The 23,073-nt window shown below is 37.4% G+C and overlaps 1 protein-coding gene across 1 annotated transcript; it reads right to left on the bottom strand.

Annotated features, from left to right (window-relative positions):
* Positions 1-1,299: 1,299 nt before the first annotated feature.
* On the bottom strand, positions 1,300-21,844 carry cd164 (CD164 molecule, sialomucin). Its single transcript, XM_084432757.1, has 6 exons — positions 21,648-21,844; positions 19,740-19,814; positions 7,167-7,250; positions 6,924-6,995; positions 4,998-5,054; positions 1,300-4,895 (listed from the first exon to the last, which is right to left on the bottom strand). The coding sequence occupies exons 1-6, from the start codon at positions 21,721-21,723 to the stop codon at positions 4,732-4,734; spliced, it is 528 nt and encodes a 175-aa protein (XP_084288883.1). The 5' UTR covers positions 21,724-21,844; the 3' UTR covers positions 1,300-4,731.
* Between the last annotated feature and the right edge of the window lie 1,229 nt (positions 21,845-23,073).

Raw genomic sequence — 23,073 nt, 5'->3', positions numbered from 1 at the left:
AATATAATGTATAATAATGCAATGTGGGAATTTTTGTGGGTCCTGATAATGCTGAATGTCTTATGTTACCAGTAAAAAAGTGGCCTACATTATTTTAAATATATCTAGTCAGTGAAAGAGCATATTCGTCTAAAATAATTCTGTATTTTCAGCTTCAGAATCATGTCACCATTTTAATCAACAGTACATTTATTTGTTAACCTTTTACCTTTAACGTCTTGGAGTATCGCAATAATATCGTGTCGTGAGTTCAGTATCGGGATATGTATTGAATCGTGACATAAGGGTATTGTTACAGTGCATCGTGCACCCTTATGATCATCTTTTCAATAGTGTGTGTGTGAGGAAAACATTGAATCACAATATGTGCACATCCTGTCCAGAGAAGAAATCTGAGGATTTAATGCAGACTAAGCAGGAATGGAGCTAACCCTCAGGGTGAGCGCATATCCTGTTAGTTAAACATTACAAGAGGGTGTTTTAAGGACTGTTTTCTAGGACACAGTTACATTGAAATAGATTAAACACAGTACTCTCTGACTAGATTTTTGTTGTAAACTTAATTATCTTAAGGCTCTTTATTCTAGATAATATCAGAGCATGTTCCCTTGACTGTTCTCTGAGCTCCTCTGGTGCTGGTGTGATTGTTATTCCCTGAATTTAGATGATCCTCCGTGGGCAGCGGGTCTGAAATATTCAGATTGATTCGGATTCTTGACACACTGCATTTGCTTTGTCCATTTCTATCTTTGTCAATAATGTTCTGTAATTGCTCTTTAAGCTGTACACCCATTTGTTTATGCTGCTCTGCAAGTGACCTTGGCTTCTAGAAAGGTGATCCGTTATTATACATAAACCTTTAATCACATTTTTGCTTGCTCATATTTAACAGTGAAGAAGTGCATGAGATCTTGCTCAGCTTTATGGGTCGTGTCTGAGATATTGATCATTATTTCTCTCTAGCAGCTTTTAAAGTGAAATCCTAAAAACATCTTTACAAACCGAAAAGACAATCCTTATGTTTAGCAAACTGATTTATGAAGTCCATTTCCAAAATGGAAAGTCTGAAATAAGATATAAAGTCATGTTGTTAGATGCAAAGTTACAGATGGGAGACTTTGATAAAAAATAAACAGTCACAGTTGCAAGATTTAATGTTGCATTGGGAGCTACAAATTTTCTTTTAATTTATTTTACCATTGAGATGAGAGCGGATCTCCATAGTGGCAATCTGTAAACATACGCCACTGTAAAAGCTTTCTTAAATAAACAGGCAACATAAAACAACACCCACAACTGTTTTACATTACTCAAACTTTAATTAATTTATCACATTTCAACCTAAATGCGAATGCAGATCTGCAACGAGGGAAAACACAAGAACAAAAAAAGATAGATATCCGAGTTCCAGAGAAATAAAACCAACATAATAGAGCGTAAAACAATTAAGGCAGACTTTCTGGAAACAAGACACAAAAGTAAATCAACAAGAGTGTTATGTGGGGCGTGTGCAGTGATTTATGAAAAGCAAATGCACTACTGAACAATAGGCCAAAGTAATTACAGGTATTAAAAGAAAAGAGAAAAAAAAAGACATTATCAACTTTGTAATTAGATAACTAAATGTTGGCTCAGGCAAGATGCAATACTCCACGTTTCTCTCATTAACTACTCACAACTTCAATAATCTTAACCTTCACTCTAAGTCTCTGAGTAGAAGTCTTCATGACAATAGTAATCTTCATTTAATCGTAAATAATTAAGGCACTTTTTCCTCAAAAGGTGCAGAAAGGAATGCAACACTAGCTCAGGGGGAGCGATGGTAAAAATATGGCATTGTTATTATGGCTGTTTCTATCGAAATCTGATGCATGCACACTAACATAATGGCATAAGAAAACAAGGCCACAGACTAATTAAAGTTAGGTTGAATTCTCTGAGTGTGCGAAAGGATTTGAGTCGTTTATCTATAAGCATTAGCATCCTGAATATGGATCTAAAATGGACAGTTCACCCAAAAATGTTAAATTATCATAATCTTCTCACACTCGCGTCATTCCAAACGTGCACGACTGTATTCTTCTTCAGTGCACAGATTATATTCTGAAGAATGTTTTAAGTGTTTTGTCCATACAATGACCTTTTCTACTAAAGAAAGAAATGCATACAGGTTTGAAATGACGTGAAGGTGCAAAAATAAATATTTTGTGACAATTGTCATTTTTTGTGTGTACTGTCCCTTTAAATCCATACATGTAATATGCCCTTTACAGCCCTTTGCATGCGCAGCTAAAAATCCATTTGCAATTAAGTGGGATCTTTGGATGTAGCCTGATGCTATACACACACACACAATACTGTGATGAGTTGTGTAATTATGTATTTATGTAACCAGTGTTTTTAATTTGGCAAAGCTGAAGTGAACATGGCAAACAGTAGGATTTTATCTGACTACACTACAGGCAAGATGAAGCTTGTGAAGCATTATAGCAGCTTTTCAGTGACTCATGCTAAAATAGACACCTTTGGCATTTAAGCACCGTGATACAGTATGACAACGCACAAGCAATTGAGAGTGGTTCAATAAAGAGTGAGGCCTTAACAGTCATCTTTTGAGAAACATGCAGTTAACACAATGCTGGCGATCGAACATTTCGACGTTGAGATGTCGGGGAAGCGGATGAAACTAAAGCACGCACCAAACAAATCTATTCATTTCTGCCATTACAATATTTGCAACCCAAATAACATGAATCACTTCCTAAACCAACCACATTACGACTCGTAGAGGAAGTTATTAGCAGCAAGCTAATCAAGATTATTACATTTCAAAATTTAGAATAATGCAATAAAAAAAAAAACAGGCCCTAGGCCTATACACGTACCAGCGCAATAGCCAGACAAATGCATTTAAGAACAGAGTACTAAACGAAATATGCTGAAGGCGGCAGTCAATTCTGCATTTAAAACTCAATTTTTATACTCCAGAAATCAAACCCAAGCATTAAATCATGAGTCTGACACGGCTCTCTATTCTAAGTGTCCATCGAAATCTGCAGATGAATGTAGCAAAACAAAACATATCCTGAATGCACTTTTCTAGGGCACGATTCAGTTCTCTTTAAGGGTTTTTAACACAAATGCTCCTAAAAATGCTCTGTGTACAACCTCAGTTTAAGACATTTCAGTGCCTTATATAAAATTATATTGATTTCAGTTTAAGGTCAAAGAGAGTTCAGGTTATGTACAAATGTCAATCTACTTTTGAATGGGAGTACTAGAATCTGACTGATATTTCTGGTGCAAGCAAGAAATGACCCTTGAGAACTGGGAGAAGCTTTAGGGAAAACATAACATTAAACCTTTTAATTATCTACTCTGTATAATATAGCGATCAGTCCAGCTGGCAGACACTAGATCTACTTCATCGATACAAGCACGCATGCGTGTCCATAAACACACCGACATACAAGGCAGACACACTAACACAGAGCCCGGCCTCGACGGCGGCCCACCAAGAACGCATTCACACTTTTAAGGCTTACTTTTAAGGCAGCAAGCCACTGCCTCCACCTAAAGGCACTTTGACTCGACTGTTAATCATTCTGAATGGGATCCTCGATACTCTGCCCTCACAGTGTGCCTCGTTTCGTTCTCACGTCCGGCAGAATGTCATAATTCTAATAACTCATTTCATTGATTGGCTGAGCCTCTATTGTTTTCAAAGCCCCATAAATTTACAACTTAAAACGGCCTATACGCTGGTTAAGTCCACCACAATGATCCCCCAATGAGGTCGTGGGATGTTAACTAAAGGGTATATAACGCATCTCTGACATTACCTAGCACTCCACTGTCAAAATTGGGGGAAAAGGGGAGCGAGATGCCAGGTTTAACTAGTTTTGAGAACGGATGTCCACTGGTTCTCTAACTGTAGATAGTTAAAGCTGGGGAATGTAATTTATTGCAAACACTTTGGCTCTCTTGGTTGGTATGAATGAGATCAATGGCCAAAAAAAGTGTTTTAAAAACAAACACCACAACACAGGCAGTCACAAACCAAAAGAGTATGTGATGAAAATGCAGGAGGGGGCATTCATTCACTCCTGAAATATACAGATATTATTTTTGCACTTGGTGAAGATGACTGGGTAGAATATAAAAGAAAAATAAGTCATGGCAACTGTAGAAAAAAACAACAAAAAAAACACTGTTTTAGTGAAGATACCTGACCATAGTGAAATTAACACTGGAAATGGGGGAAGTGTTGCCACAGGCATGATGGGAAGATCCGGCTCCATGCCCCTTTCTCAGGGGAAACGCCAAGATAGTGAGGAGACGAATCACTGTGTGGTCATCAAAAATGAAATAATTGAAACATTTCAGTAATGTAAAGATGTAAATGTAAAATATGTAAAGACATAACTTAATTTTGAAAGTTGTGGTTGTTCATGAACGCAGCAGGACACATTTTGCACACCCCATAATTCCACAGCTCAAAAAAGACGTGTGTGAATTTGTGTTAACGAACTTGAGTGGCTTGTGAGAGCTCTAACATAAATGAATTCTAAAGCTCCAATCACAGGCATCAAATGTCAAATATCAGGCTAAACATGGGGGGAATCACAAGAAATATCATAGAATCTGTGTGTACTGCTCTCTCTCTCTCTCTCTTTTGGGGTTGGAGTGTAGGTTTTGTGGTGCCGTGTGGTGCCTCCAGGTGGCAGAGAGTTACAGGGTGTGGTAGTTGCGATCCTTGGATTTGCAGAACTTGTAAAGGAAAAAGATGACAGCTTGAAGGCCAAGGACTAACACAATTCCCCCGATGAAACTGGCGGCATCAAATGTGGACGTCTTAGATGGAGAAGTTGTAGGTGACGGGGTGGCTGTACTGTCTGTGGGAAAAAACAAACAAATTTTCAGTCAAACCTGACAGGGTGAGGAAGTGTTTCACTCTCTAAGAGGTGCAGACATCAGAGAGAGAGAGCTGTACTTACTAGTGGTCGTCCCGTTTGAAGTCGGAGCTGAGGTGGAGGAAGCGATTATCGTGGTAGCTAAACAGAAAGGAAAAAAAAAGTGCTGTTCAGATTCATTTTTGTATTGTATCAGTAAACAATAAAAATGCCAATACATCACATTTTTCAGACTGCTCTTTGTTATAAGCTGATGTGGGTGTATTTTCTTTTTTTAATGCGTTTAAAAGTCATTGTGAGACGGATACACACGATAAAATGCTCTATTTGAGTGTTTGTTTTAGGGCTGGGCGATAAAACGATAACGATATGTATCGCGATAGACACGTAATCAATATCAATAAAAAATGCGTTCGATAAAACGTTCGATAATTATTATTTTTTTTTTTTCGTTGGAAGAAACCAGCAAAGCAAGTTTGATTGCATGAACAAAGGCACTCACTCTCTAGTAACTAGATAAAACAGAAAAAGTCAGCTCGCCTGACTTAAAGTCTGACCGTAGTCAGACCAATGTCGTCTGCAGATTATGCAAGACCGTCGTCAGTTTTTCTGTTATTCGCGTGCTTATGCGCTGTTCTAGCGTGTGCGTTTCTCAGCGCATACATGTGAAGCTCACATGCACTAAAAGCCTGTCTACCAGCGCCTGAATACTAAGTTATCTTTCGAGTCTTATTTTGCTAATACTGTTATACACACAAGGTTTACATAAACTAGTCGGATATGTCTAAAGTAAAAGCAAACTTGAGAAAATTGAGAGAAAATCCGCTTGTCAAATGCGTGTATAATAGACGCGTCGCGCGCAGCTCTTAAAGAGACAGTAGTAATAGTAAACACGATGCCGCTTGTCCTTAAAGGGATAGTTCACCCAAAAATAAAAATTATCTCATTATTTACGCACTCTAATGTTGTTCCAAACCTGTATTAATTGCCTTCTAATATTTTCTAATATTAATATTTTGAAGAATGTGGGTATCCAAACAGTAGCTGGTCCCCATTGACTTCCATAGGAGAAAAATATACTATGGAAGTCACTGGGGTACATCAACTGTTTGGTTACCCACATTCTTCCAAATAACTTTTATTTTCAACAGAAGAAAGAAACTTATTCGAGTTTAAAACAACGTGAGAGAGTAAATTATGAAAATTAGAATTTTTAGGAGAACTATCCTTTTAATGTTAATAAAACAACAAAATGTAAAGAGAAAATCACTCACTGCTCTTGACTAATAACTTTATTAATAGCTTTAATAAGTATCAATGTATAATTTATAGAAAATAGAAAGAAATAGATTTATATAATTTATAGAAAGAAATCGTAATATTATATTTTTGCCATATCGCCCACCCCTTTATAAAGCATTTCTTACGTATTCTTTAATTTTGCACCTTAATGTTAAGAGATAATTGTTAAGTGTTCATTGTGATTTTAGACTTTTGAGTTTTCCATGGTCGTGTTGACATTTCTGCCTTTTTAACTGATGGGATTATAATCAGAGGTAGGTGAAGTTTAAAATAAAAAATCTTTAATTGTAATATATTTGTCTCCTGGACTGGTCCTTATTTTAAATATGTTATAAAAAAATTCAATAATTATCGATATCGACCGATATGAAACACTTATATCGTGATACAGTTTTCAGCCATATCGCCCAGCCCTAGTTTGTTTAGGCCTGTATCTATATTAGCATGTAGTAAAGGAGGTATCATAGCTTCTTTCATAGTGTATAAGGGCCCTGAATCATTGTGATGTAAGTGGGCTTTAATTTTTATCAAATCAGTTAATTACTTTATTTTAAATTTGTTGATTGTTGATTCTATTCACTATTGTTATCTGCTCTTTATTTATATTGTATTTAAATGTGCTCTTTGAATAAAATTGACATTGGGCTTTGAATTAGGTACTTATGTGTTGTGAGGTGCGTATGAATGCAAATGATGTGAAGGTCGTACCATTGGTAGGGTTCACGGTGGTGGGGGTGGGGGTGGTGCTGTTCACTGTTGCGTTCGGTGTTGGTGTTGATGCTGCAGTCCAGAGAAAACAGTCATCATCCAAACATACAATTGGTCAAGACACAGAACATTCATATCATAGCTAATGAGCCAATTGCTTATGTTTTGGAGTTGATGAATGCTACAACCAAGCACTATTTTAGTTATTAAAAAACAAGCTTGAGACAGTGGGACAGGACTTACCTGTGCAGCTTATACTGGTGCAGTTGGCTGTTTGGCTCTCAACACTGCCATTAACGCACTTAGCTACGGGGGTACCGGCATCAACTGAAATGCAGTGGAGACAAAAATACAAACAAACTAAACAAACAAGACCAAATAACAATCACTGTGCATTTTAACTGCAAGAAAGAGAAATTTGATACTCAAATATGGGCATCTAAATATCAACTGATTGACTGAAATATTTGCAGAATATGCAGAAGTTCTTCAACAAATGGCATTTTGTTTTATTATTTGCGGGTGTTGTAATGTTGACTCAAATAATCCTTGTACACTGGGGGCCGGTTTCACAAAGATAGACTTTGACTATGGCTTAGATATAGTAAATAGTCAGACATCAAAATTAGACCGTTGCACAAAGCACTTAAGACTCTCTGACTATCTTAAGTAGGACTACACTGCAATGCATTCTGGGTAAAATAAGACACTTTTCAAAACAAAAAACATGGCGGATCGAGTAAGCGCGTTCAACCGCTCAGTGCGGTTTACCCCAGCGGGTGTTTGTTGGAGGAATATAACAGTTATAAGGACATTTTACTTGGTAAATTTAGCGGAGTATGTAGGAACAAGAAGAAATGTTTAAATTATGAGCCATTTTCCCTTTTCTTTTGGCTGTTTGTAATGTAATGTGATTGTTACTGCTGGTTCCCAAGGTAACAGAGTCTTAGACCTAAGTTAGCCTGGGGGTAAGGGTAGGGTTGCACCAGCCGTTCGTAAGTTCTTACTTAAACTGGAACGTAAAGTCCAAACTAGAGGCTTAGTAACTACTAGCTAGTTTATAACTAACTCTGTACTTTATTCGGTTGCACCATTTGTTCGTAAGGCAGAACGTAGCTAGTAGGTCGTAAGCTCTCCGTAAAGTAATGCGTAGTCGCATAATATGACGTTTAGCCTTGATGATCCAATAGCAGCCTTCAAATACGTGAGCAGATGTTGTGTAACAAGTGTTTTTATATGTAAATAACATTCAGAAACTGTATTTGAAATGAAATGAATAAGGATCAATAAATAAATATTGATACAAAAAACATAAGAAATTACGTTTATTGATTATGACTGATATTTGACATGCACAACATGGACCGATGCACGCAGCGGTGGGCTGTTTAGGACGGGTTCGTGTTAAAGAACCGCTAACAAAGTAATTTTTTCACATAGTGTTCTCTCTCTTAAAATGTAAGCGAGTGTAAATGTCAACATTATCATATATGTCTAAAGAATTGAAGTCTGACAGGTAAAAGAAGAGCTTATTGATGCAGTTCAGTCTGTCTAATATTTTATTCCAACCGTTACTCCTGATCGGAGGCTGCCGTAAATATTTAGTTTAGACGTAGAGTTACACTTCAACTAAGTTTAATGGTGCAACGCAAAAATATTTAGAAGTGCGTAAGTCGTAACTTAGTGTCCATTTACGTCAAAACTAGGCTAAGTTATAACTTACGCACAACTGGTGCAACCAGCCCAAGGTGGCAATTTTTTTTGGTCTAAATTAAAGCAGCACTCAGTAGCTTCGGGATTTCTTCGCTGTATTCTCGCTTTTTGCTCGCAGGTTTCTCTCTAGAGCAGGGGTTCCCAAACTTTTTCATTCTAGGACCCACCTAGACAAGTATAATCAATCTCAAGACCCACTTGCACTGGTGCTACCAACTTTCTCAGTTGGTCGCATCAGAATGATTTGGTCGCACCTTTTTTTTTTTTTTTTGCTACATGCCATGGGATTGATCAATGCATGCTGATGAGTTTGCATGCTAGTTTTGCACTGATGTAAAAAGACTGACAGTGACAAGACCTCATGTTAGCAAAATATTTTAAACTTTTAACTCTTAAAAAAAAACTTTAAAAAAACATGTTCTTTAATGTTTGATTACAATTTTACAGATGGGAAATTAAAATATTTTATCAATAATAATAATGCCACTGACGATTCTGATTATCGATGCGATTCTTTAACGATTCTCTTATCGATTCTTGATAGCACTGTGTGGAAAAATGTAGTCATATGCTTTTCAAAAAAACAAAAAAAAACAAGGGGTTTAATTTATTTTAAAGCTTAAGCTTGAGTAAGCAAACTGTACTTTTTATGTAATTTATGTAATAAATAGAACCTTATTGTAAAGTGTTACTGATTACACCGATTCAGACGTCTTCTGAGTTCACTGTTGGAAAGATCAGTTGTTTTAACCATTCATTCAAATTAATTTCAAAGGAGTCGATTAGTTCGCGAATTGGACGTGTCGTGCGCGTTGTGTGATTATCCCAGCAGTTAGGACACGGACATCCAAGATTTGTGTCAACACAGAAAACCTTTCATCACTGGATAGTTTTTTTGTTTAATTAAAGTGTTGTTTTATGTCAGCTGAATGTCTGGGACGCTTTTCAGAGAAGATCAAAGGCAACAACTTATTTAGCAGAATTCACACCCAGCAGTAATTAAGGGGAAAAAAATCTCCGAATGCTCCACATGAAACTTTGGTCTTCCGACCTTTTACCACCGTGTCGATTTATTTTGATTAATATGTGCGAGGGAGAGAGAGCAAGACAGCGCTTAGTTTGGAGACCGTGAAGTCTTGTTTACACTTTCGCCTGGCTCCGAAGAGAGAGAGAGAGAGCGCGCGCGCGACCGAGTCTCTCTCTCTGCTCGTACTCTGTCACAAGCGCAGCCGTTCATCTACATTACTCACCGATCAAATAAGACTTTGGCGGGACAAAAATTCACTTTGGCGGGCGCTAAAACTCACTTAAGAGTCGTTTGTTCATTAATCGGACTGGTTTTGTTTCACTCATCGTAATGTAAATTTAGCTGCAGCTAAGTGCCTTTGTGCGACCCACCTTTTCTCACTGTGTGACCCACAAGTGGGTCGCGACCCACAGTTTGAAAACCACTGCTCTAGAGCTCCCACCACAGCTTCGGAATAGATATTTGACAACACTGTTGTAAAAACTCGTTGGCGATTCTCAGACACCAGAGGCTAGTAGATCAACGACATCTAAGCAGATGGGACATTCTTTAAAACATCTTCTTCATTCGGGTTCGGACAGCGTGAGGGAGCGCAATAATGACAGTATTTGAGCAGATTTCTTTTGGCCGTAAAGCAATTGTTTACATCGCGAGACCTGATATCACGCAATACTTCCTGCCGTGGCGGCCAGCGGCCCGCCGTCTCAAAGTTGCAAGTGAGAATTTTCCGCTCACGGGCACCAGGGGGGTGCGAAACGACCACCATTCAACCCGAAATAAGTAATATAACCATTCCAATGACTCCGAAGCTGTTCAGTTAAGGTAAAAAAGTTACTTAGTTCACCTTTAAGTCAGTCTTTATTTTTGTGAAACAAGTAGACTTTTCTAACACTATAGACTGGTCTAAAATAGCTTTGTGAAACCGGCCCCAGGAGGTGAAAAAAAAAGAAAAAGTTAACTTGTTATAAAAAGCAGCAAGACATACCACATTGCTTAATTCAACACTAGGAATATAACAGTTAAAAAACGGGAGAAAAAAATATGCAGAAAGACCTGGAGTGATTGCATTGATTTTTCGGTACACCTAACATTCCATCAGATAAAGAATAAAGTCACATAAACAGTCCCATGATTTAAAACCGGTTATTGATCCAGAAATAATAATGAGGAACTGGCAGTATGTCACACTCAAATAAGAAAGAGAGATAAAGAGAGAGTAGGAGGAATCAAGGAAGCTTTTCCAGAAACTTCTGTGTCACAATCAGCTGGTTTCCATTTACCTCCTCCGTCACACATGAATAGCATTGTATGACAGACAGGTCAGCACTCGAATTCCTACTGATAGCAATAATTCAATTTTTATACACATTGTTTCGAAATCCACTTTACCGACACTGTTTTCTTCCTCATGTTTGTCATTGACTTAAGTTCAGAAAGCCCCGTCACAATGGACTCACTGACTGACTCATTCACTCACAGATAATGTGTGCTTAAAATGCAAACATTGTCACACCGAAATCATGTATTATATTACACTTGCAATTATTCAGAAATAAAATACTTAAATGTAGAACCATTTCAAATCACAATAAATAAATACATTTTATTTGTTTATATTATAAGCCATATTGTTCTGAATATAAGACAACCCTGATTATAAGACGACTGCCCCCTTTTTTCAAGATGTATCTTTCGGAAAAAGGCTTTTTGAACACCAAATATTGTCTTCTATAATTTTCATATTGCATATTTTTCGTATTTTAATTTTTGTATTGAAAGCTAAATACTGGTAAAATTTACCAACAAATCACATTTAAAAATAAGCACTTCATGGCATACCATAAAAATAACCCGTAGTTATCATTTGATGACTGATTTCTCACCTTTTTTTTTTATGTACAGTGACAGAAAAACATCTGCATTACCTATCTGGCCTGGGGATATTAATGTTTTTTCCTTACGCTGATCACACAGTACTGAAAAGACAGCAGTTTCTCTACAAAGTCGGAGGGCAAGCGCTGGGCAAGACTTCTAATGAATTAGCATTACGCCGCATCAAAGCGGCCGCTTCGAAGATGCTGACAGGCAAGTGTGTCAGTGCGTAGCAGAAATTAGTTGCTTTGAGGACGGCGGTAAGCTTTTCTTTAACTTTTAGCATTTTTAAAGGGATACTCCACTTTTTTTGGAAATAGGCTCATTTTACAACTCCTCCAGAGTTAAACAGTTGGGTTTTACCGTTTTCGAATCCATTCAGCCGATCTCCGGGTCTGGCGGTACCACTTTTAGCATAGCTTAGCATAGATCATTGAATCGGACAAGACCATTAGCATCTCTCTCAAAAAAATGACCAAAGAGTTTTGATATTTTTCCTATTTAAAACTTGACTCTTCTGTAGTTACATCGTGTACTAAGACCGACGGAAAATGTAAAGTTGCGATTTTCTAGGCTGATATGGCTAGGAACTATACTCTCATTCCTGGGTCCAGCAGGCGTAATGATATGACGCAGCGCCTGAAAATAGGTCTAATAGGTTAGACAAACTTAGTCCCGGTCACGTTGGAAGTTACCGAGCTGGGGACTATTTTCAGGCGCTGCGTCGTATCATTACGCCTGCTGGACTCATGGTACGGCAGCAAAGTTTCTTGATTATTACGCAGGAATGAGAGTATAGTTCCTAGCCATATCAGCCTAGAAAATCGCAACTTTACATTTTCCGTCGGTCTTAGTACACGATGTAACTACAGAAGAGTCAAGTTTTAAATAGGAAAAATACTGAAACTTTTTGGTAATTTTTTTTTTGAGAGATGCTAATGGTCTTGTCCGATTCAATGATCTATGCTAAGCTATGCTAAAAGTGGTACCGCCAGACCCGGAGATCGGCTGAATGGATTCGAAAACGGTAAAACTCAACTGTTTAACTCTGGGGGAGTTGTAAAATGAGCCTATTTCCAAAAAAAGTGGAGAATCCCTTTAAGACTGTCTTTTTGGGCTCGCCATCTTCTAACATTACGCTCAGACACACAGTATATCTGGGCTGCTTAGAGTTGTTTGATGCGTTTATTAGTCCTGGGGGGCACACTTGTTTTACACGTATTTGGCGCTCCCTATTGTTGTGGTGTATTATTGAAATGTAAGAGTCTAGACCCTGAATATCATTTTTTCAAATGTATTCCCAAATAAAAAGCACCGTCTTATATTTGGAACAATATGGGTATATTATATTGCAATATATTAATGAAATAACCAAGTTCTCAAGTTACGAAATAATCTTGTGTAGTCTTAGTTTAGGCCAGTATAAAAGGTTTTGGTTGTTGCTACAACTTGCTATTGTGTGACTGTGTATTGAGTTTGAGGAGTCAAGCATAACAGCCTTCTCTTTCAGTACGTGTCCTTGACCTTCACAGACTTTTGAGCATTTATTGTCAGAAGAAGCGCTTCTCGGTGAGAACTGAGCCCCAAGAAAAAGCTTTAACAGTTGTGTTAAACTATAGCTCAGTGTATGAAGTGCGTACATTGTGTTCTTTATGCCTCAAGACAGCATACACAGAGAAAGAAATGTCACATGCTTTTGTGAAAGGTACAACTCTCATGTTGAAATTCCACTATGACAACACATCAAGATGTTTTCAATTCCTTGCTTTCTGAATAAGTGCTTGACTAGCAAAAATGTCTTTACATTCCACACTGCTTCCCACCCCTCAGCAGTTTGCATGGACTGGTTTGCTACCAAACTCAGTAATGATTGAAGGGAAATGCATACATGTTCATTACTTTAAAAGGACTGCACTGGCACTTTCTGGAGCAATCAGTTGAATGAATATGATGTCAATCAGCCCGCTTTTACTGGGTTTTCACAGATTAGACGGCAAAACCTGCTGTTGAGATTCTACTCTTAACAGAACAGAGTGAACATCTGTGCCTCTGTCTCAGTCCACATGTGCCAATGAGAAGCGCCACATACTTTACTGGAAAGATAGGTCACATGAAAACTTCCTGAAGTTTAATTAGTAAAATAACTTAGTGCAAACTAGAGATAGACCCAAACCATGGCCGCGGGAACTAGGGGTGCTGAGGGTGCTGCAGCACCCCCTGACGACAGCTGTTTCACTACATTGGGAATTTAAGATGACATGACTTTTAAATAACTTTTTGTTTTTCAACCTGTTTTTTAAGAACCTTATACAATTACTCTAAAGATTTTTTCGTTTTTATATGTTGTTGAATAGGGTTTTATGACTCTAAAAGAAATGAATATATCAATAAGCCGATCTCGCATGGAGTGAGTGACGTGACACTGGTTGAGGGCCAGCATCTCAGAACTGATTTGACACTTATTTAATGCATGTGAAAAAACTAAATATAGATTAGTGTTGCATGGTGCACCGATACTTCAAAAGTATCGCGATTCTCGGAAATTAAAAACGTCACGATTCCTAAATGTATTAGTATCGATACTTCTAAGAATGACCGCGTTCCAGATTTGTAAGGCCGGCGACACACTGGCTGCGTGCGCCGTTTTTATTTCGGCTCCCATGTTAACAGGTTAGAGCTAGCACACGCCTCAGGCATAGACAGTATAAACTGAGCCCGAGCCGCGCGGAAAACGCGTGCATGCTAGAAATAGAACCGACGCCAATTTTTCACGCGACCCGCAAGCGTGTTGGAAGATAGAATAGAAATAGAATAGAAATAGAATAGGAAAAGATGTTTCTATGTCATTTTGACACGAATACATATTAATAAATGACATTTTGATGTTTGAAAGTCTCTAGGTTTTGACATAAATGCAGATATAAATGTAATTAAAAAAAATATTATCGATTTTCAAATACTGCACCTCTCAATACAGAACGAAATATTCTGTAGCCTATTTTGCCGTCAACACTGCCGACATTGTCTTTGCTGCTATATATTTATGTTTAACATGAAATATAGGCCTTCCCCATATGTCAAATATATCACCAATGAGGCTTATCATATGTTACCAATATTAAACATTGTTTAATATAATCGCTGTTCATATTTTTTATTCAAAGTTCAGAATCAAGATAAAGTTATTACCGGTAACTCTGGTTTCTTATAATAAATGAGATAATGCTGCTAAATTTATAAAAAAATTTACCTTGAATGTCATTGCTCTAATTTATTTTTTATATTTTATATTTTGTTCAAATGTTTAATATATCTGCCACAGAAACCGAAAATTCTCGGGCCAGCAGCATGTGTCCAAATTTCAATCTTAACCGTTCTATTTCATCAGAAACAATCTGAAAACAGGGCCATAGCACTGCCCGCTATATCAAGCCCCGCCCCCTGCACCCCCCTGGTAAAATATGTTCCCGCGGCTATGACCCAAACTATCTTTTATGACAGATACAGGTTATTTTAGGGTTAAGAGTCTAATAACTGATATGAAAAATACATGCAGGAAACTTAAAGGGATAGTACACCCAAAAATAAAAATTCTGCCATCATTTACTCACTCATTGACGTCAATGGGGGCCAGCAACTGTCTGGTTACCAACATTCTTCAAAATATCTTCTTTTGTGTTCAGAAGAACAAAGAACTTCATACAGGGTGAGTTTTTTTATATTTTGGGTGAACTATCCCATTAAAGGATTTTCAATAATGGTTTTATTTGTGCTTTGACACCATAATAACAACTACATCCTTAGACTACAACAATAAGAACATATGATATGTGCTGGTATTATGCAGCTATAAATATCAATAATTCTAAAATAAAATTATTAATATTATTATTATTATAAAAGACTGTTTCAACAATCTGTAAGATAAGTGAATGAAACACTACATGTAGTCTAATGTGGGTGATTTTGGTGAGTTTATATAGAGCAAGCGATCAAGTTATGATTATGTCAGATCGCATCAGCAAAACAGGTATTAATATTTAACAGTGAAACGTTTCAATATTTGTTGTGCAAACACTGCCTTCCAGTTCGTCTCACCCTCCTTCTACACCCACACAGAGTCATACGTCAATAATTCAAACGAGTATATTCACAGCTCATGTCGCAACACACAGATTTTAGCCTGAACATTGTTTCAGACAGGCCTCTATAAACCATGGCTTTGTGGAAACGCCCTCAAAACGAAAAAAAAGTCCTGTCCTAAAATGTGCAAATTATCTACAGAACCAGTACACACTAGTTTGCGCTACAGTAGGAAAGACCCAGATATTTCCAGTCTGTTGTTTGACTGAATGAGTGTAAACCGATAGCATCGTCTCTAGGGAGCCGATACGACAATGCTAATGCTACCGTCTTTGTTCAGGGGGAGGTGCGGTTAGAGACACTACACCTGCTCGGGCACGTCAGACCACTTCTCTTTGCGGTCAAGCATAGTCTCACACTTTGAGACACATTACAGTCTCTCACGGATTGTGGAGAATGACAGCTGACTTTTTTTTAATTTAAGATCGAGAACAAAGCCTGTGAAAGTGAACCTTCAAGGAAGTGGTTTATAACTATGTTGTTGCAGGCAGTGTAATATAAATTCTGTTTAACTATTAACCTAATTTATATTACCCTTAATACTTTACCAGGGGAAAAAACAAACAAAAAAAACATTGAGATTACAATCTCTTTTACAAGTGAGCCAAGAAGGCAGCACATAGAGGATACACTTTAACAGACAACAAGACACAAACAGACAGGAATGCACAGGAATATTACAAATAAAAACAGAAAATTACATTTTAAAACAATCGCAAACATGTTGATAAGTTTGATTTATCAAGCATCAAGTGGGACTTGTATGTGAATTCAGTACGTGAGATAAAAACCTGGGCCCGTATTCATAAAGATTCTAAGAATCCTCTCAGAAAACTCTTAATTTAGCTTAAAAACTTTTATGTAGGAGTCTTAGCTTAAGAGCGATTCGGGACCGATCTGAGAGCAACTCTGAGTAAGGAAAATACAAAAACTTTTATCTTAGTGAGGAGGCGGGGTTGACCCCGTTGCTATGTATGACACAATCTTTTGAAGACTGTGATTGGTTGGTTGTCCAAGAAGGGAAAAAAAAGTGATTTTAAGTATAGGGTCTATTCTAAGCCTCCACTTTGAACTTACATGCGTAATTTTTCCTATTTGATCGTTCTCTCACACACACACACACACACACATTATATATGTGTATATACATCCTTTTTTTATTTACCATGCTGTTGATTTCCTATAAGGTATTTGATTGCTTAGAATGATAAAAATTGTTCCACTCTTTCCAGTTACACTGATTGCTGGCATGTCTATTTAAGTGGTGGTTTGAATGTTGGTTTTAATGTATCAAACATGGAATTTTCCCAGTTACCAAATATCGTAATGTAGTGATTACTTTCATTTCAGGCGCTATGGCATTTCTGCGCTGTGTCGGAGATATTAGCGTGTCTCTAAAAAGATCAGTCACAAACATGATCCCTGCACGATCTAATCTATAGCGTCTTATTAACTCACTGTCATCCATTGTCTGCAACACATTTCTTGTCCCTCTTCATCTTTCTGCCATTTTCTCCTCTGCTAAAGAAACTCTTAAGCCTCTTAAAAGTCCTCGTCCGTGCTCCTAACAATTTTGACCTTAAGACCTCTTTTAAGGGTTAAGATGCTTTCTGAATTACTTTTTTCTTTACTAGGAGTTTTTCTTTAATTTTAAGAGTAAACGCCCACATTTCTAAGAATTTTCTTAGAATTTTGTCACTAGGAGCTACTCTTTGCATTAAGATTCTTTATGAATACGGGCCCTGCAGTTTTAGCTGATTTTGCACCTCGTTCCATGAAGTTGGAGCACTGTAACTAAAAGCAGTTTTGCCAAACTCTGTTTTTAGTTTGTGGAACATCATACATACTGTATCTACTTGATCTTAGATTGTATTCTGATCTACTAGGTGCTAAGAGTGTAGTTAAATAAGAAGGAGTGTGTCCAGTTATTGATTTGTACACAAAGGTCGACCAATGATTGAGCCTTCTTGTGTTAAGTGAGAGCCAACCAACCATTTCATATAATACACCGTGATGGACAGAGTACTTTGCATGCATTATAAATCTCTCAATGCTGAATGATACACAGAATCCAAAGATTTCAACAGGGTCTTTTTGTGGACTATCTCCACAGTCTAAAACCGGCAAAAGGTTGATTCAACCCAGCTTTTTCTTGACTTTCTGTGTGAAGCAAGAACGGTTTCTAAAGTAAAAACCCAGCTTTAGTTTCAATTTAGTGAGTAACTGTTTAATATGCAAATTAAAAGACATGTGACAAATGACCGATTTTAAAAAGTGGAAAAAACTTGGGTTCTTTCCCCCCCAGATTTTTGCATGAATTGTCATTACTGTAATACAAACCTCTGGCTCTGTACTGCAATTTTTAACAGAATACTATGCATCATGTATAATAGCAAACAATAAAAAGCTAATCGATCACAGTCTCTGCCTATTTTAAATGGTTTACCACGTATCTTAGAGTAGCCAAGGCTCTTTTAAAGTTATCTGGTAGCAGGTCTCTCTCCTATGTCAGGGCTCGACAGCGCGGACGTTTCATTCGCATTTGCGACTAAAAATGTAAAAATGAACTGTAAAATGTATTTAGGAGCATGCATGAGTGTGAATAAAACTTCTTAAATGGTATAACAAACGTCTTGTCATTTTTAGATGTTTTCAATTTGGTTATGGACAAACAACGACACGGCCTAGTATGATTATTAAACTTTAAAAGGCGATTATTTAATTGAATAAATAACACTGATGAAAAGCATGGATGCGCTGAATGAAAATGACCTTCACTTTCTGAAAGCTGATGGAACGGCAGAAATGTAAATAGTGAAATAGAGCTAAAGCATGCTGTACTAAAGTGAATTCACTTGAATTATTTTTACGTCTAATTGTATTGCCTTTTACTCGGTTGAATTATGTTTCTGTTACACAAGGTATTTGAGTTGTGTTTACGATGAAAATTGAGTTGAAGACATGTAAAGTCTATTTAGTCAAACACAAATTCGATGAGTTCAAATACCAATGGCTAACATGAACTAACAATGAACGGTTGTATTTTTATTACTTAACGTTAACAAAGAATAATAACTACTGTTTCAAGCTACTGCTCATTTTAATAATTGCTCAATTAGGAAAAATAGCTTGAAGCAATAATATTTAAAGTACCACTTTGTGTCCTCCTTGTAATGTCTCTTTATGTTTCACCTTATTAAGCTAAAACACATTTGAAAAATTTATGCTCCTAAATCTTTCAACTTATGAGCACATGCGCTCCTTGAGGAAAAAGAAAGCATCAAGTGTGTCTGTGTGTTAAAGCAAACTCAAATCTGTGCAAATGTATACCACAAAAATGGGGAGAAGTTTCAAGATCATTTACGTCTTTAAAGCCCTCATTTAATTTAATTTGAAACAATATATGAAATATATTTCATTATTACTCAATTTTCTTAATTTTCCACTCCTTTCATCCATGATACGGCCATCTTTCTGCTTACTTTCTCTCCTGTTTCCCCCCCCCCCCCCCCCCTGAAGAGCCTTGAGTGCCATAGCAACAGTGTGTGCGTTTCATTAGTATATTTACTCTCTCCGATTCATTTCACGTCATCCATTAGCAAAGCGGCATGGAGAAGGACTCCAGGGATTAAAGGGCAGTTACTTCAGGTTCACACTGACCGAAGCCAGCATTAATCACTGAATGAACTACTCTGGTTTTCATTTATTATCTGTATGCCACATCAGGAACACCTTAGACAGTTACATGGTCTGTGTTCAGATTCATTTAAGAGCAGAACTACTCATATATTCTGGGAACCACAGGTTGTGCTTAGAATTTTCTCCATGTAATGGGAAAAAGTAAGGCTTTCCATTAATATGAGCAAACTGGTTTATTTATGTATCCCACTTATGAAGAAATCTTTAATAGGAAACATCATATATGTAATTATACATCAAAAATGTTCAAGAGGAGGTTGCCTAATCATGGTATAATCATGGCTTGTCTGCATTTGACTTGTTTTCAGGTCAGTTAATTGTTGTCATGTGAGCTTTGAATTTGACATGGAGGAGGGACTGACCTGTGCAGTTCATCCACTGGCAAGAAGCCACATTTTCACATGCATCACAAGATGCCAATGGACCACAGGGATCATCTGCAAAAAGAAACAAACCAATAAATAACATAATCTTGCATACCAAAACAACATATCATTGAGATTTACAACAATCATATCATAATCAAGCGATTAATTATGATATGATTAATAGTTCCATAATCAAGGAACACATTGGCAGGCACATCTAATACAGGTTTACTCCATTGTTGAGCTAGATTTGCTCCCAGAGCGTGTTATCTCTTGGCCTTTAACCCTGAAAACAAGGAAAACTACGTAACCACAGTTCATTCAGTAATCCATTTTCCAAGTCTCTAGGTGAAAGATAACAGAACCATGCTAACAATATGCCAATCTAGAATATTCTCTGCTTGTGAACGGACACATTTAATCTTGAATAGTGTAGATGAGGAGTAGCTGAACAGAAAAACTGGGAAGAGGACCAATGAGTCTTGTGATCAAGTGAATATGATCTGACGTCTCTGGCAAAACCCAAACAAAGGTTGTTTAAAACCCAAGTGACACGCTTAAAGTCACAGTGGAATGGAAGTAACGTTAACAGACAGATCTTTTCTTCTGTATTGTGACGTACATCCGCGTGGAATGGATTAAGAAAAAGAGAGAAAAAATGTAGGTTGGGGACTTGGTTCTGTGTATCGGTTGTTGACTTGATTTTTGAGACGTGAGCATTGCAATCAAAAGTGAAGGCAGATAAACATAAACTTGCAGGCCGGGTTTAAGCAGACTGAAATGAATGGAGAAGTCCTGCATACTTCACCGGAATATTAAGTTATGACATTTTGATGAAACACTGTCTATGTCTTTGTCCCAACAGAGAGAGAGAGAGAGAGAGAGAGAGAGAGGTGAAGACAGAATTCTCTGGTTTATTTTGCAGCCCAACATGTGACTCTCTGGATAAATATAGATCTTCAAATTGCAGTAGATCTAAATGGAAGCAAAGCCACAAGATAACCATAATGTATTTGATTACGTTACATAACAGCGATAATTTTGTGTGACAGATTAAAAGAGATTAATAATCGTTTCAGTTATGGAAAAAAACCCTATAACGTTACTATTTTGAGTTCGGTAAGGTTAGAGAGCCCAGGGCAAAATCGAAACCAAATAAAGAAAACAGAAATATTTTCACAAAGTCTAAATATATGAGTTACTTTGTGGCAAAAATGCATCAACCGCGTTTGAGAACAATTAATAAAAAAAATAAAATAAAGGCAAAGTTTTGTTTTTAAATTCGCTTAACGGCAACGGCCGTCGAACGATCACACTTCCGCCGGTATGGAATACACACCGTAGTTTCCTGTATTACGCCACTACTGAATCTACAGCGCGAAACATACATCCCGACCAATATATTACAAATACTCGAACAGATGATTCTTTCTAGTCGATTCTAAGTCAAAATCATTCAGAGCGACCGGAGAAGTTTAATTCCTGAATAAATGACTCTTAGGAATCGGTTATTTTTAGTGTAATAAAACATGCAGACCGATGTAGTCAGATTATAAATCAGTACTTTAAAATGTCTATGTAAACATAGTTTTTAATTGATTTCTAGTATTGTTTTATCAGTTCTGTTCTGTTGAAATCTGAAATGACCTCGTCGTTTGGCAACTGACTCTGACGGAGGGCAGTTGATGCAATAAGAACTGAATCATTACCCAATATTTATTCCTCAAAAGTGCTGAAACAACCGTTAATGATATCGTTATAAAACAGGAATCGCCACCACCACCCTAATTAAAATCACAGTTTAGGTGTCGCCGATGGCGTGACAGAGACTGTTTTGGTTTGCGTCGTAACACCAGGACACGCTGTTTTCACTGTTACATTAAAGATGATAAATTTACTCACCCGTCACAGATTCCTGTCTTGTCATTGATCCCAATAGGGCTAGTAATAATGTCACGAAGAAAAGTCTCCAAACCATGGTGTCTAATTGGTCTATTCTTAGTCCTTGTTCGGGCGTTCAGTTCGAGCTGTCTGCAGTTTCACTGTAGTGCTGTGTGGATGTGGCTGGCTGCACTTCCTGCTTTCAAGATCACGTGACTGGATCTTCTTGTCACCATTGGATGGGAAATGCGGCTTGAAAGCGTGTGGCAAACGCCAGTTGTCCTGCAGGGGGCGCTCGGGGGCTCACTAAGCTAAATTTCCATTGAGCTGCAAACAAATCTCAGGAACTTTTGTGTTTGATTGGCGCCATTTGTGTTTTAAAAAGTGTAAGCGTTTAAAGCTGGTAGTTACTAGAACTGGTACCTGACATTGAAATAGAAACCTGCACAGACAGTCGCTATAAAATAAGTTTAATAATAGTAATCAACAAACAACCGTGATTGACTCATCCTAACAGGCGCTGAGAAAAGTAACATGTACCACGTGACAACGCAGCGCCGCTTTAACAGCAATCTAGACGATATTTACACCGTGGACATTTAATTGAATTTGAAGGGGAAAATAAACACGGAAAAGTACAAATATGAAGATTTAACGTTATTTAATGTTAGCGTTTGGGCCGCTAAGCCCCGCCTGTTTCAGACTTCTTTTCCTTCTGATGTAGCCATTCCATTCTCTTATTGCCACGTGTTTCCCTCACACTTCCAGCAAATGTTGCCAGCGCCCAAATCAAAACCTTGAATTTGACTTATTAGTTGCCTAATAATAAGGATGTTTTATCCTCAGCACTGCACTGACTGAAAGGGCTGAGCTTCTGGTGGAAACACAGGATATACAACAACAGAATACTGAGCTCAGACAGCTACTGCATCTTTATACACCCTCCAAGGTGACTGAGTGTGTTACATGATGTTAAGTTTCAGTTTGGCTGTTAGCTTCAAATCATCTAATTTGATTCCTCCCGATAGGCTAGTGCTGAGACAGAGACCCAGACCACCAGAATGAGGCAGTTCTCCATGTTATATATAACTTGAGCTTGAACATTTAAATTGTAGTGCTGAAATGCATATTTTCCATCATATTAATGCAAACAGTATTTTTTTTTAGACTGATTTTATTTTTCCAAGATTTGAGTAAGAAATAAATCATTTTCAACACAAGAATCTGAAGATGTTTATGTTGAAACATGAATTGCTAATGTAGTGCGTTGCGTGGATTGCAAAGGTAACGAGACTTTGGCAGTTTTGTCAAGAGATACAATTTACTGCACTGCATTTACCACTTTTCAACACTAGATGGGAATGTTTCAGAATTAAATACAGAAAAAGCGCTGTATGCGTGTGATCCACAATATAAGTGACGTGTTATTATATTTTAATGTAATTAT

This window comes from Rutilus rutilus (genome assembly GCF_951802725.1).
Source record: "Rutilus rutilus genome assembly, chromosome: 15".
Classification (NCBI taxonomy): Eukaryota; Metazoa; Chordata; class Actinopteri; order Cypriniformes; family Leuciscidae; genus Rutilus; species Rutilus rutilus.
This window is presented reverse-complemented; position numbering and strand designations above follow the sequence as displayed.

Excerpts from the sequence above, each read along its gene's own strand:
- cd164 (XM_084432757.1), bottom strand. The coding sequence starts at position 21,723 with ATGGTTTGGAGACTTTTCTTCGTGACATTATTACTAGCCCTATTGGGA. Across the intron at positions 7,251-19,739 it reads CCAGTGGATGAACTGCACAG|TTGATGCCGGTACCCCCGTA; the intron begins GTCAGTCCCTCC and ends ACTGCATTTCAG. Across the intron at positions 6,996-7,166 it reads CACCAGTATAAGCTGCACAG|CATCAACACCAACACCGAAC; the intron begins GTAAGTCCTGTC and ends TCTGGACTGCAG.